The sequence below is a fragment of the Astatotilapia calliptera genome, chromosome 5 (genome assembly GCF_964374335.1).
Source record: "Astatotilapia calliptera chromosome 5, fAstCal68.1, whole genome shotgun sequence".
Lineage (NCBI taxonomy): Eukaryota > Metazoa > Chordata > Actinopteri > Cichliformes > Cichlidae > Astatotilapia > Astatotilapia calliptera.
The window spans coordinates 16,908,858-16,925,304 of NC_137426.1; the positions used below are offsets into that span (position 1 = coordinate 16,908,858).

Genomic DNA, 16,447 nt, shown 5'->3' on the forward strand with positions numbered 1-16,447 from the left:
AGCAGCGCTTGTTACACTGCATCACAAATCATTTCAGTCTCAAACGTGAAATTTCAGAAATTAATCAGCTTTGTTGTAACTTTTATATTCCTATTATGTAATCAGTCCAGGCAAGCACACGCATTAGGACACGAACAGTAAACCCACTCACTCACCCTCTCTCTCCCTCTCACACACACGCACACACACACACACACACACACACACACACGCACGCACACACAGTCTTTTTTCACCGTCTATTTTCTATTGATCACTCACCGGCCTTCCCCTCCTCTTTCTCGGACCTCATGTCCTTCTCGGCACAGGCTATGCTCGGCTCCACTGTCAGCCTCGGTGTGAGCTCTCATAGCAGATTAAAAAAATAATAATTAAACGCACACCTATGCGTCCCGGCCAGTGCACACACAGACCATTCAAACCTCACATACAAACACACACACGCACACTGCGCTGCCGGTCCGGCCGCTCCCAGCTCTGCTTTCTGTGGCTCCACCCAAACAGGTTACCAGGAAGTCATCCCCTGAGAGAAACTCGCTACCTTTCCTGCCCCCTTTCGTACCAAACGAGCCTCTTTCTCTGTGTACCTGCGTAACGAGGTGTCCACGAGCAACTAGGACAACATTCACCCACGCCCACTACCGCTTTTCATCCCCCCCTCCTACCTTCCGCCTCCTACACACGTGTGGGAGGGTGGAGGGGGCGGGGAATACAAACTGCACCAAGGCCCTCAGGTAATGAGCCAGGTGAGTCAGTGGCGTTCTCACCCCACCTGATGGCCGAGAACACTGTGAAGCGTGTGCTTTTACACTCCACCAGCTGAACGCAAGAGGATACACCCCTCTGTGAAAGCTATGCACTCTCTGTGGGCCTCTACATGAGTGTACAGTGCTCACTTCCTGGATGCGAATGTGTGTTTTGGCCATAGGAAGGAAAACAAATCCCCCTCCAAACACAGCCAATTAAACTTCAGTATAAAGCGCTTTAAAGAGGAGGAAAAAGGACCACAACAGTGGCGAATTACTTCAAACTAAACAGCCTTACCTCTTCACAGTGAGATTAGAACATTAGTATGAGCAATGCACCTTATCATTAACCCTCTGGGGATGGGGTTGGTCTTTGCCCAGTGCTGAGTAAGGACAGACTGTGCCACGTTAGATAGGAACTGGGATGTGTTTGAACAGATTAATAATAAATAAGGTGAAGGCTGGTCCAGTTTTCTTCTCGAGCCTCTTCAGGCTCAAAACCCAAAGGCAGGTACAGTGAGGTGATTTGAAGAAAAGAGACAGGACTGTACCTGAATTAATTCAGCCTAAAGGGCCCACTTAGATAGAAACCTTTCTTTTCTTTTCTTTTTTTTAAGTTTATGAGCACCTGAGCAACATAACTAGCATACTAAAGTGTAAGCATAATATATTTGTGTGTGTAGGAGTGTTTGTATGTCACAGAAACTTCAGTTAAATCTCTTGCATGTAAAGATGTGACAGCAGTTCAGAGCAGCTGCGCCGTTTGTCCCGGCTGTCAGAGGTTGATGCTTAGCTTTTTAACTCCGTCCAAAGATCAAATGTGGTCTAACCAGATACTTGTCACATGAGGCAATGGATCTGTCAGTCACGCACTGACACCTCAAGGATTACTGCCAGGCTCATTTTCTCTGTCCGATCACAGCTCAGAGTAAAGATTGCAACAGTAACTCTTCATTGGCAGTTATTGTAAGACATCAAAAAGAAGGAGATTTATCTCGTTGTAGAGAAAGGCAGATGCTGCAAATGCTTTGGGTTTAGGGTATGGCCTGCATCATAAATCCTTGATTTAGTTTATTAGAACTTTTGAATGATTCAATCTAATAATAATGTAATTATATTCACTTAGATTAATATTTGAACCTTTCTATATCTGTTTTCTTTGTCTTTATTTAAATAGATACTTTTTTTCATCAAATGTAGCACTTCATAAATCTAAAGTCATGGTGCAACTACACCAAATTTTATTCACAGTATTGCTTTTATTCTGACACCTCTTCAGTCTGAAATTTTCCACTCCTCTGTGCCCTTATTCTTCAGCTCAACTCCCTGTATCACTATGCCATTCATTTGCTTTGCTAACATTAAAGCAAGAAGAAATCCTAAAAGCCTTCTTTTTCTACCCTCCACTCTCCTCTGCTGTATTGCTCTCCCTTCTCTCAGCAGAGAACGGTTGACCTGTCAGTCTGCATTATCAGCACTGGGGAGTGCTGATAGAGAGTTAGGATGAAGTGGGATTAAAATATTAGCTTGCCTACAGAGAGTACAGGCTGTATAAAAAAAGGAGGAAAGGAAGAAAACTCAAAACAACAATAGGCAGTGGGAGAAGCAGGAGAATGAGTGGCCGAGGTCACTAGAGCCGGTGCTCATTGTCGATGGAAATGACATCAGACTTGTCGAACAGCAACCGAGCATGTTCTTCCAGCTTTGAGGCTTTAGACTTGGAAGAAAAGACCTGAATTACAATTACAGTGCAGACTTTCTGGTTTGAGAACAAGCGCGGACAATAGTAGTCATTAGAATGAGAAACACTAACGGACACAAGCAACAATGGACATACAATCAATTGACCTCATGATCGATACCTTTTGTGCCACGGATACACACTGGTCACTTTGACTGCTGCACTTCAGAAACTGACAGAGGCTATTATCCTGAGCTGCACACTGACAGCAGTGATTGGAGGAGGTAAGTGGCCACGCAGCCCTGCAATAACTGCATGCTGCATTGTAACTCTAGCGCAATAAACATCAATATAGTTCCATTCAGATTAAAGCGGTTTGCAGAGTGAAATGTTTTTCTCTGAGAATCAATCGAGTCTCCCAATTTGGTGTCAGCACTTCTGTGTCTTGCATTGGGAAACAAAACACGTTATTTAGCTGCGATAAATCAAAGGCTGTAAATGGATGGTAAAGCCCTCGTGGTCAGGCACCAAGTGCTGTTATCTGACTGTTCTCACCACCCTCTAGCCTGTGCAGCCTTTTGCTCAGCTTTAACCCCCCATTGCACCCACAAGTCAAGCTGACAGCTCTGTGTCTGTCTTCACCATGCTCACTTCTTGCTGTCACCAAGGCAACATCTTGTCTTTTGGAGCGCCGCAGTACCTTTGCCTAGCGAGCAGTCTGGTGTGCCAAAGTCCATCAGGCTGGATATTTCTGTTGGGTAGCACATGTCTGTCACCACTGTCTTCTGCCTGTGACGCATGGATGGATCTGTAGGAGAAAGAGATGAAGTTAGATTTTACTGAAATGGATCAATCAAAAACAAAAAAGAAGAGCTGTATGGCTCTTGTTCTGGAGCGCACACACACACGCAGAGCAGGCATCAAAGCACAAATGTGAGGAGCTGGGGTCGAGGTGGGTTGCAAAGTGGCTTGCCAAACAGATGTAAGTATTTTAAATAAACTCAAATACCGCCTCTTTTATGAAATTTGATATTGGAAAGTCATAGTACTTTACCATGCAGCTGCTGATAATTTGCTGTTATCATCCCAACTGCTGGGATTGTGTTAAGCTCAAATTTTGGACATTTTCATTTTTCACGTGCAAAACTTTATCCTACACAGTTAAGCACATTTACACCAACAGCCAATTTAGAAATAACAATTAACCTAACATGCATGTCTTTGTTCTGTGGGAGGAAGCCTGCAGGAAACCTACACAGTCAGAGGAGATCAAATTCCATAGAAAAAAGGCCCAGAGATTAGGAAATTTAAACCCTTTCTTGATGTGGGATGTCAAAGCTAACCAACGCTCCTCCGTGCCACCCATGCCATTTTTAGTCAGCAAAACTCTCTGCTATAAAATGTTGATGTAACGCTGTGTGACTGCCTGTTAAATCAGGGAATGCAATCTGACGTCTGAATTTTACACATGTAAAAAATACGAGTCTCTCTCTTACAGATCACTGCAGTTGGGATCCACAAAGCAATTACACCACAGAATGAGTATCAGTAATGATGCATGGTCGTTGAATTAATACTAAAATTCCACCACCCCCTGCCTATCTGAGTAAGGCCAGAAGACACTGTGCCTGTGCAATGATCTTTTGTGCTCCATACATTGATAAAAGGTTAATGGAACTGCTCAAGGAGGACTCCTGTGAATTGCAGTGAAAGAGACCCATCTGCTCATCATTCCTCCCCTTTTCAAAGAAAAATGGTTTGAGGGAGCACATGTTTGTTTTTAAGTCATCAAAATTCTCCAGTTCACTGCCTTTCTCCCAGCTTCTTCTTCCTTTTTTTTTTCCTGGTCCACCTCTGGTGTCTAAAGCATGAAATAAAATGACAATGATTATGGGAGTCAGCAATATCCTCACTGTACCAGGGAGTGATTAAGTAGAGCATGATGGTGGGCTTATGATCCCACAGTCGGTTTAATATCTTTAAACCTGCTTACCTTATACATTCTATGGGGCTATGAATATAGGTTCTCCTCTCAGATACAGAGACATACAAATGCATTTTCTAAATTTCGACATTTTCCTTCAGTACAGCAATAACTGTCTACCCTCAGGTGCCTTCTACAGTAGAACCACGTGCACATCCACTCTTCTTCAATAATGATCTCACTCTTTCCCTCCTAATCTGCATATTTTGACAGTTTTAATTTCACAACCCTATAGTATTTATCTGCATTATTGACCTTCCCCTCCTTTCTCCCCCTCCTCCATCCCCCTGACCCGTCAATAACAGTTTAGGTGTTGTTAAGCTGACCTTTTCTTTGATTTTTAATATGGAGATTGGAGAGCAGGCGGGCTCATGCTCGACCGCTCTTACCACAAACATTAATGAGAGGGATAGATAGAGGGAAAAGATGAAGCTGCTGGCGATGAGACAAATACATAATCTATGCCCATACTTATTTAAGGGTGTTGGCTCTCTGTACTCTTTTAAAAAGATGTCAATACCTCTGCTGGAGCCATAGTATCTCCCTATTTTATTATCATTAACTGTTACGCAGTATTTAAATATCTGCCTTCTCCATGTGCATGTTTCATTTTTTGGATATTTGTCTTGGTACTTTATTATATTTTCTGAGCTTTTTACTGATTTAAGTGGCCACCAATTCCACAGGGGCTTTGGTTAGGTACAGTTCATTGTAATTCAAGGGAACACACCCTGTCATGGCCCAAATGAGCACCACAGAGAGCGATTATCAAATCACTTCATTTCGGCCTGGCTGGACCTCAGCTGTGAGAGGTTAAAGGCTATGGAAATTAAAGGGTCCAGCTGCGCAGGTCCACCTGTAGCCTGGCTGCCCAAGCCGAGGCCACAAGGGACAGTCTGTGCTGCCCTTTGTGATCTCGGCCAATTATGTCTTATAAAGTTAATGTGTTTGTCACTCACATCTCTCAGTTAAATGTGATGATACCATTTTGTCATTAGGCCCAATGTTACTATTAAAAAGGTAGGGTATTTTAATAACATTTAAACTAAAGAAAAACGTGTTTTTGTTGCTTCAAAACCTGTGACAAAGAGAGAGAACTGTTTTGTTGTTGTTTGTTATTTTTGGACTGGGAGCTAAGCTTCTCTCTCTGGTCGACTGAATATACTGACATTTTTTACACCGATGAATGGACTGCAAACATCACTGCATATTTAAAATATAGATTCCCTGATTTTAAACACTGCGCATCTGATCTAATCTAACTACGCGTCCACTAGAATTACAGTCAACACTCTACTGAAGTTACATGTAGTCTCCAAACTTCACAAATCAACAAAAATATTGGGTTGCTGTCAAAGGAAGAGCACAGGCTGTGCTCATGACGTGCCTTCCAGGACCTTGAAAATGAAGCAGCTAAGTGTAATTTATCCATTCATTCACTACTTATGTTGATCAGGGTTGCAAGGGAAATGGAGCCTGTCCCAGCTGCAAGAGGCAAGGCACTCCCTGGACAGGTGACCAGTCTGCTGCAGGGCTAGCACAGAGAGAGCGAGAGAAAGACAACCATTAGCACTCAAATTCACACCTATGGGCTAATTTAGGATCACCTACACCAGCCCACACTCCTTCTACTGTGAGGCAACAGTACTAACCACCATGTTGGCAAAAAGATTCAATATTAATCACTATTTTCTCTTTATTATTGTAGGGCCTTTACCTTACACTATAAATTGCCTGGGGGGGGGGGGGGGGGGGGGGGGGGGGGCTGCTGTCGTGATTTGGTGCTAAATAAATAAAATTGAATTGAATTATTAAATGGATTTTTCAGAAATGTGGTCTTTCCTTTCTGTGACAGGACAAACAGATGGCACGCAGCTGTGTAGTGGGCCATTGTACGACATTGAGAGTATTTTGACTATAGACACTATAACTGTTTTGCTCCCAACTGACAGAGTGAGGCACCACTTTTGACAGAGTGATCTATGTGTTTTTAAAACACTTTTATTCCTGTGGCAGTTTGATGTTGCACAAGAGGTTTAAATTGTGAGATTGAGGATCGTCGAGATGCATTTTTAAGAAGCCCAGTTTTTCATAAATGTGTTTTGCCGGTGTTGGAGGCGCGCTGATGAAAGCTGAGTGACAGTACGGCATTACACAAATGTGGTTCAAAAAACATTTTGATTGGTTATATGCAAACAACGTCTCTTTCTACTGAGATGAATTGTTAAGGGCACACCTACAGGTACAGATGCACTATTACAAACTAAAGCCAAAATATATATATATGAAATGCAAATTGTTTTCTTTTATGCATCATTTACCTTCTATTAGAAAGCATCCACAAAGCAAACCCATAATACTTCAGCAGAAAATTTGCATTTTTATTTCCTATTAAGTCAAAAGTTATATTGAGTTCTTTAAAAATGTAAGAGCCTTCTTTGCAGCGGGGGAAGCACAGCATTACAATGGACTCAGGAACAGCTAATTATTAATGAGAATATGAGGCGGTGAGTTTGAGAGTCAGAGGAGCTATTCAAACATGTGACCCAACTTTCCCTCTTAGTGAACACTCAGCTTTTGGAGCCATAATGGCATTAACAGTACATGATAGAAAGAGTCGACGCTCAGCAGGAGCCAGCGTAGGTACTGAAGCAGAATGAGAAGACAACTACCATCAGTTTCGAGAGAGCCCACCTTCAGCTAACCTTTAATTATTCTGGCAGTCACTCGATCATGTGGCAGATGCATTTATTCCTGTATCAATCAGTGCACCGGAAAGGAAATAAGAGCTATTAGCATGTAGCTACTGTGGAATACCAACACCCTAAAATACTGTCCTGCTGAGTTCAGACACACAGATCTGTTTTATTATTGCCGGTGACTGACACAAACATGTACGGGCACCACTTGCAGTCATTTATAATGAGCGGAAACACAAGCTGTTGATTGTGTGCAAAGTGGGGCAGAGTTTAAGAGGTGAGTGACTGATCAGTCGCTCATAGAGAACAGAAGCTCATTGTAATGTTTACTGTTTTCACACATTCTCCCTGAAAGGCTTTATGGTCTTTGTTAAGGCAGATGAGTTGCAATCCTAAACAGAGGTTGTCGTGCAGTTTAAATTACAATAATTCAGTGCCTCTTTATACATAGTGAGGGGATTTTTTTGTTTTGAGCTGCTCATTTTTACTCTGCACATGTACTCTACTCTTTATAAAAAGAAAGTATTATGGAAATCCCTTTCATGTTAAGTAACGCTAGACCAGAACAAAAATGTTCAGGAGATATGAGATTACATGTTTTATGTGCAAAATGAATCAGTAATACAACAAACAAGTACTGACAATCAGAGCAAAATTACCTATAGTAATGAACTAGTATCTAGTATTCTTGTTTTATCCACACTTGTCACATTTAAAGGCTATCCAAACCTACATAACCCTATGTGAAAATGTGAAAATCCTCCCTAAACCTCATAGCATGTTGTGCCGCCCTTGGCACCAAAAATTGTAATGAGTGTTTCTGAGAAATGGCAATGAGTCTTTCTCATAAGAGTGGAGGAATTTTGGCTCCCTCTTCTTTGTAGGATTGTTCTTATTCAGCCACATTAAAGGGTTTTTCAGCATGAACAGCCTGTTTAAGGTCACACCATCTCAATCTGATTTGAGTCTGGCTTTTGACTTAGACCCACCAAAATCTTAATTTTATTTTATTTTTTTTAGCCATTCAGTGGTGAACTTGTCATGCTGCATAACCCAAGTGAGTTTGAGCTTTGTAACCCTTTCAAAACTGATAGATAGACTTTATTTCTCTGCCATTTTTGTGTCGTTCTGTTGCGTTTTGGACATTTTAGCCTGCTTCACTTTGTCAGACAGGTTCTGCTTAAGTGATTCAGCAGTACTGACAGTAATCAGGCGTGGGTGTGGCTAGAAAAATTAAACCCAGCTTTCCAAAGTAATGTGCTTAATCACATTTAATTCATGATTTCACAAGGGGACAGGTACTTTTTCACATAGGGCCAAGTACGATTGGGTAGATTTTTTCCCCTAATTTTGTATGTACTTCGTGATCTGAAATATCTAACTGTGACAAAAATGCTGTTTTCTATAGATGTGGTGGCAATATTGTTATCAATAACATATTTTGGCCACAATAATTTAGCAAGAATCGGATATAGAATCTGTAACACAATGTGAAGAACCTCAAGCAGTATTTAAATGAAAATTCACCACCATGCAGGCTTTGAATACATTAGCAAAGCTGAATGAAATGAAGCCTTTTGGATTTCTAACCTCTGGCATCGTACTGAGCCAGAAAAACCCCGCCTGGTTACATAAGACAACAGGATTGAAGTCGGATATTTAGTGTTTGAATATTTCACAAGGGAGACTGGTCATCCCTCACCTCAGTGCTCACGGGTCCCTACTGGTATCATCAGGCACAGACACACAGAGTGCTTCCAAATCCCAGTGTACAGAACACTGAAGTGACACTCCCGCAGCACCGTGCACCTCCACTGTTAGGTATCATTAACAGCCTCTGACACAGATAGCAGTGAGAAATTGAAAATAAATCACTTTTATGATGGAACCAAATGAAATAAGGAAATGACTGAAAAAATACTCAAAAAAACAAAACAAGAGAAGAGTGAAGAGTTCATAAACTCAGGCTGTAAACATGTCAAATAGTTATATGACAACACTGAAATTCTTCCAGGAAAAGTTGACTTAGTATTCAACACAGTCGTCGCCTTATAAGAAAAGCAACTGAAAGATTTCTCTGGGGATTAAAACTGAAACTGCATGCTATATACTGAAGGTTGAGCTGTCACATCTCTATTATACAACCCCAACATGTAGCCAAACCACTGAAGCAAAATGCCATTCCTCTAATGTTTTTTTCTTTGCCCGGAGCTGAAAACTTACTGTCTATTAATCTGTGTTTATAATAATCCGTGACACAGTGAATCAATACTCCTGGCACTCAAATAACAGAGGCCTGAAAGGCTGCTCCAAGGCTGCTGTGATCCATAGCCTCTGGATGCTGTCTGTGAGTTGCCATTAAGCCTGCAACAGCAGCCTGCCCTGAGGAAACATGGGCGAAAAAGCCCCTTCAGGGACACATCAATTACATCAATGAGGAGAAATTGCCTGGGGAAGATGAGCGTCCAGGGTTACCGGTGTTATGAGCGGTGTTGCTCATCTTAGACGTCTGCAGGTTTGTTGCGTTTTGTTCACTCTAATGATGTCTGTGTGCAAGGACAGAGTCAAGAAAAGTGTGCTGTCTCCAAAATTTCACAAACCCCTTTCACTAACGTTGAACTGGAACTCCTTTTTTCAGCGCAGGGATTGACTGGGAGATTTATTCCACAATATAACACACAAATGTTTCCATACCATTGAGAAATTGTTGCTATCCCTTTAATATCTCAGCATGTAGCAGCCCATCGTGGCTAATGCTGCACATCATTGCAGTTTTATAGCGGTTGTACATTTTTGCATCATTGTGATAAAGTTTAATGATCTGTTGGTTACAGTATTTAAATCACTGCGGCAGATAAAACATCTGAACATTTCCATCTGCTTATTTTATCTAGTTTATGAGACTGTAAAAAAAAATACAGCCACTTTTCTCTGAAGTAGTGAACAAATGATTCGTAATCCATATTTGATATCTTAAAAAAGGAATCCCTCTTAGGATAAGAAACAGAGACCTTCACCTATTTTCCAAAAAAGGACCTGCAGCCAGAAAAAACCCACTGAAATTATAAATCCTTTTCTGAGCCTTTTCTCCTCTCCGACTGTATTTTGTAGGGTTGTTTACTCTAATTTCCTGTAGTCCTAACAACTCATTGCCATCAAAATAAGAAATGTGTGCACTCCACAATGAGGGCTTAAGCAGAGTCGACAAAGACATATGAATGAGCTTCTTTTGAATTACCAATGCAGTACCAATTGCCACACCTGCTCACAACAATATCAGCATTTCAGTGCTCAACCCTGTGATTAAAATGAGCTGTGCTGTTATGTCGAAACCAAAACAGCTGAAGGGCTCAGGAGAACGGAAAGTACCTCAGTTCATTATTCATGACAGTACCATCAGGAAAACAAGGTTAAGGGATGATACCTAACCTTGGAGTCACTATGGGATGATTTACAGTAGTTGTGCATCATTCAGTAGTAACGCTGGCTGATGAATAATCACCGCGGAGCTGACCTGCCAAACTGGAATAGCAGGAGACTAGAGCTTAATGACAAGCAGTGACAAAAAAGAAATAAATAAATGAATCATCCTTCATGATAGCTACAGATGAAGGCATAGGATGGATAGATGACGGTCCATCAAACATTTGTAATAATACTGCAGTATTATTGTGGTGCAGCCAGTGAAAAATGAGGAATTCATTATGGTGTAGATAATGAAAGTGATGTGAACCCATAAACACTCAGTAGAATAGTGTTTAATCCATGACAGACTTTCTGAAGAGGAGGATCCAGTGCTTAAGGTTCAGTTGGATTAGTCAGGATCTGACATGGGTCTATCCTCTGTGACCACAAACAAGAACAAACTCTGAATTCCAGGGTTTTCCCCACAATACAGCTGGATAAATGAGATGAATTCTCATCTAAATAAAAACATTAATATCCTTTGGACACAACAGACGAATGGAAGAACACAATGACACATGCAAGAGTTTCCTCTCATGCAAACATGCTCAGAATCACATGTGAGCTTGTACACACACACACACACACACACACACACACACACACACACACACACACACACACACACACACACACACACACACACACACACAGTATGGCTCATCTGACTCTTTGGGCCACAGCTGGCCATTGCAGGGCATCATCCGCCCTGCCATAACCCAAAGGCTTTGCTGGACTAGGAAAGCTAGATGAGGACGGATTTAAAGTGAAGATTAAGCAGGAAAATCTGCCTGGAAGAAATCCAACGCTGACACAACTTAAAAAAAAATAAAAAAAATTCCTCCTATTCCTTGTGCCACTGCCTTCTGATCGCGACAGCTGGCCAGGATTGGCTTGGGAATATTTGGAAAATATGAGACTTATTTTACTTCCCTCTCCCCATAGGCTTAAGCTTGAGTAAAAAAACAAATCTCATATGTAATCTTGCCACACTACCTATCCCAGCTCCTACAGGAATGAGAAAGAAGAAAGGCTACCATCAAAATATTCACATTTCTTTTTAAGTAAACAGGTTATTTTTCCATACTGGTCAATCCAACCAAAGGCTAAACTATCAAAACCTCTGCTTGTAAGTTATAGATGAGTTTGTGAGAAAAAATGAAAACCAAAACGAACAAATGAATCAAAAAGATGAGAAAAGGTGACAGATTGAAGGGCTTTGCTGCAAGACCAGAGCATCTTCTGCAGAGGAAACCACTGCAGCTCTTCAGTCTATTCAGTCTGAATAATACAACACAGTAGCATAGCACTTGGAGGCTGTGTTTGGTGTGAAACACAGAGAGATTTTGTATTAGAGTTGCTACAGTATAATAGCTCTAGTAGTATGTGATGCATAGTACTGACCAAAAGAAGCACAGGCTAAATTTGTGAATAATACAACTGAGACTGCAATGTTCACTGGGCCCAGACAAGCTGAGTACTGATGCAAGGATGGAGATCACCCACAGTGATACAGAACACTGTAGCCAACCAGTCAATGAAGAAAGTCCACAAAGAGAATTGAATATATCCTCCAACTTACAACAACTCAGCTAACCCCAGTTTAAACAAAGCAGCTGCAGCTATGCTGGGGCAAAAATAAAAGTCATATCTGACGGCAACATGTTTTATTGATTTAAAAAAAACGTTATTGTGATGCGAAATATCTTGCTCTTGTTATAAACAAAGCTTGCCTGCTACAGTTGCCATGCCTGTCTATTATAGTTGCTAATTGCACGAGAAAAGCGGAGAGAACACAAACCATGCTGTGCTCCTGGCACCAAGCATAATATGAAAAAAGCCCAGTAAGCCACAAGTGTTTTTTTTTTGTTGTTTTTTTTTGCTATCTTGGAACCAACAACAAAGTCTAGAGCTATTAGTCAAACTGTGCTCTCTTGCTGTAATGATCCTCAAATCGGCAAGCACACAATGATTCTGGGAACCTGACAGATGAGAAAAACAAGCATTTATGACAACGACATTTACCAGCAGGTCTTTTGTCTTTGGGTCTTTTTTGGGGATAGAAGTTATTGTAGATTCTCAAGACTCTTGAGATGAATGTGTGCTATTAAATTGACTTCATTTCACTTTACTTAAAGGAGATTTTACAAATCTGTCTTGCAGTGATACACGGGTGCCCATTTGGAGACCAAAAAAGGTATTGTTTGCTGTAATCATTTCTCTTGCTAAATATTAAGATAGCACCCAAAACTTTATCTGAAGCAAACTCAAGGCTGTATCAGTTTTTAAAAACCATGCTGATATCCTCGGAGTTCAAAATGTTTTTGTACAAAATATCCTCTTTGTGCCTTTCTCTATAGTAGTGAAAGAGCTATAACAAACATGCACTTACAGGTACACCTCGACAGTACTGGGTTGGCCCCCTTTTTACCTTGGTGTAGATTCATAAAGGTGCTCAAAAAATATCTCAGAGATTTTGACCCTTATTGACATGATAGCATCACACAAATGCTGCAGTTTTTGATGTGAATCTTTCATTTCACATCCCAAAGGTGCTCTGCTGGATTGAAATTTGGTGGATGTGGAGAAGGTTGTTTTTTTTTTTTAAACATTGTGCTTAATTGTGCTGGGAGCAGCAATCAGAAGACGGGTACACTGTTATCATAAAGGGATGGATATGTTCCTGAAAATACTCAGCTAGGCTGTGGTGTTTAAAGGCTGCTCGGTTGGTACACTTTGACATTACACCACCACCGCTACCAACAGCCTATAAGGCTAAATCACCTTTCTTCTCCATTCTGATGTTTGGTTTGAGCTTCAGCAGGTCCTCTTGGCCAGGTCGACATGCCTAAATGCAAAGATTTGCTTCCATGTGACTGACTAATCAGACATTTGTATTAATGAGCAGCTGAATGTGAATCCCTGAGAATCGGGCTGATGAGCCTATGGTCTACTTTTTTTAAAAAACAGACCCAAAAAAACTGTAAGTAGTATCCTAGAAGAAACTTAAATGATTAACACAGGAGCCCTTCACATTAATTCATTTGAACCATAATGATATCTAAAAAAGGGACGCATGAGTGTGAGAAACAGAAATAGAAAAGTCACTCTATTATTGTTGGTGGATGAAATACTGCATATTATACAGCATTACATCCCTCTGGTGTGGTGATGGATTACACAGTGTACTGGCAAGTTTTACTGTAATGGTGAAACATTCAGCAAATGAAAAATGACCCAGTAAGCTATCCACACCATGACTTCTACTCACAGCTAGTGTTAAAATGGATGCTAAAGTCTTTAAGGTCATTGCCTTCTTCTTGCAGTGCCTTACAGTTCAATAAGAGCCTGAATCAGCTTTTTGCTCAGCAGTATGCAGCGCTCAGAATGAGTAATGTCTCAGCACAGGCCCAATCTAAAGAAGGGAGCTGACCACTTTCTTACGCCCTTTCCTACAACATCAAAGAACAGCAAAGAGTTCCTGTATAGCAAAGTATCCACACTCGATCCTCTCCTCTCTGTCAGTGCAGCAGCCCCCATGAGACTATAATTAGCTGAATGGCAGTAGAAGAGCTAATTAGCATCCCAGCTAAGTTTTACAACTTAACCACAAAGCTTCAAGCACAAGTCACACACACACACACACCACAAACCGGGTGTCTCTTCCTGGCACAGTGCATGTCTACCAATTACTGAAGATTTCCATACCTGCAGCTACAGTGTAAACACTTGGTAATTAATAAAGGTGACCTCCACAGTCAGGGTTGTAGAGATTTGTTTTTGTTTTGGGGGTTTTTTTTGGTGAAATAATGTTCTCCTTTTCTATGTAAACATAATCTGTTTCAGGTAGTTAAATAAGTCAGACATCTTCCTTTTATGAAAGTACCTTATATTCAAAAATATTTTGTGGAACACACAAAATGAATATATGCTTGGTTACTTTTACAATTATTTCTGCTAACAGCCAAAGGCTGAATATTAGACATAAATGATCAGTGAGGGAAGAAATTATACTGAAATCTGTTTTGTGTTTTACGTTACTCTATTTACTTAAAAATAACTCATGAGCAGTGAGTTATGTGACATTTAACTGCACTTCAGATTTCTTTTTGTGTCCTTATCTGCACTTTGGCTAATGAACAACTACATTTTCAAGATATCACAATGATAAATGACACAGGTTGATGACATGCCTCTGATCCCATTTTTAAAAAAAATATCTGTATTGTAGCATCACAAATCACCACAGGTTATTTGCACAAGTTGACATGCCTCATAACACCACGTCAGTCATTGTGACATTCAGTCATGTGGAAAAAGAAAGCTCCCCAGGACTTTATGCAGAGAAAAACTAAAAACACTCCATGATTCAGTAGATTGTAAAATCACCTTAAGCAGAAGTAACTTGAAGTAATTGTTTTCTGAATAATTTTATTAGACTATCACATAATTATTTTGGCGGACTCTTCTTTATATTGTTGCTTCAGTTCGTTGAGGCATTATTTATACACAGCTCTCTTAAGGTGCCACCACAGCATTTCAGTCAGGTTAGGGTCTGGACTTTGACTGGACCATTGTGGCTCCTTGATTCTTTTTGTGTTGAGTGATTCTGGTGTAGATTTGTTGCTGTGCTTGGGATCATTGTCCTGTTGCATGACCCAATTTCAGCCCAGCTTTAGCTGCCAAACAGATGGCCTTACATTGATGAGAATACTTTGGTATAAAAAAAGAGTTCGTGGTTGACTCAGTGACTGCAAAGTGTCCTGCAGCTCCAAAACGAGCCCAAATCATCACCCCTCCACCGTGCTTCACGGTTGGTATGAGGTGTTTGTGCTGATAAGCTGTGTTTGGTTTTCAACAAACACAGTGCTATGCATCACAGCCAGATCTCTTCCCTTTGGTCTCAAAGGACATTGTTCCAAAAGTCTTGCTGTTTTGTTTTTTCTGCGAACAGGTCCAATCGAGCTGTACTTGTTCAGTCTTTTTCTAACTGTACTGTCATGAACTTTAACAGCCTGTAGAGTCTGACATGTAGGCTCTTGGGTTTTTGGAGTTTCTCTGATTTATTGCACGCTCTAGCCTTGAGGCAAATTTGCTGGAATGTCCACTCCTGGAAAGATTGACATCTGTCTCAAATGTTTTCCACTAGTGAATAATTTTTCTCAGTGTAGAATAATGAACTTCAGATTGTTTGGAAGTGGCCTTATGACCCTCCCCAGATTATTGGGCAGCAGCAACCATTTCTCTAAGAGCACTGAGGATGTCTTTCTTACTTGGCATTATGTTAACATACACCTGAATGCTCCAGACCAACAAACTGTCAAAACGTCTACGTTTATAGAACTGAATGCTGTAGATCAGCGGTCCCCAACCCCCGGGCCTCAGACCGGTACCGGTCCGTGAGTCGTTTGGTACCGGGCTGCGAGAGTTGAGGCTCAGGTGTGAAATGTATGGTTTTCAGGTTTTTTATCGATTTTCAGCGTTATTTTGTTATCGTTTTTATCGTTAACTCGGTTTTCCTGGGTCTTTTCACGTGTGTTATGAATAAATCTTCTTTTTTTCGGTACCGGTACTAGTTTTTTTTTGTTGTATTTATCCGCGACACCTTAAAGACCGGTCCGTGAAAATATTGTCGGGCATAAACCGGTCCGTGGCGCAAAAAAGGTTGGAGACCGCTGCTGTAGATAGTTCCTTTCCCCCCACATAAACACTTCTGAGTAAATATGAAGGAACTTTGTGTCTGATGGTTTTTGCCAGAACATCAGAATGAAACCCGAGTTTCATGTTAGCCAATATATTTTGCCGAGAACAGCGCAGAAACAGAAATCACATTAAGAAGTGGGTTTCACCTTCAGCAGTGGAATGCAGTGAG

General features: G+C 41.0%; 1 protein-coding gene across 4 annotated transcripts in view; it reads right to left on the reverse strand.

Annotated features, from left to right (window-relative positions):
- The window catches only part of kaznb (kazrin, periplakin interacting protein b), a 144,729-nt gene that overhangs the window by 30,807 nt on the left and 97,475 nt on the right, over positions 1 to 16,447 (reverse strand). For 3 of the 4 annotated variants that reach the window (XM_080301763.1, XM_080301762.1, XM_080301764.1), the window contains one exon: positions 3,128 to 3,235. In XM_080301763.1, the coding sequence (XP_080157889.1) occupies positions 3,128 to 3,235 (108 nt within the window). Of the gene's footprint in view, positions 1 to 261; positions 636 to 3,127; positions 3,236 to 16,447 lie in introns of those variants that run through there. The other variant, XM_080301765.1, reaches the window with a different exon arrangement.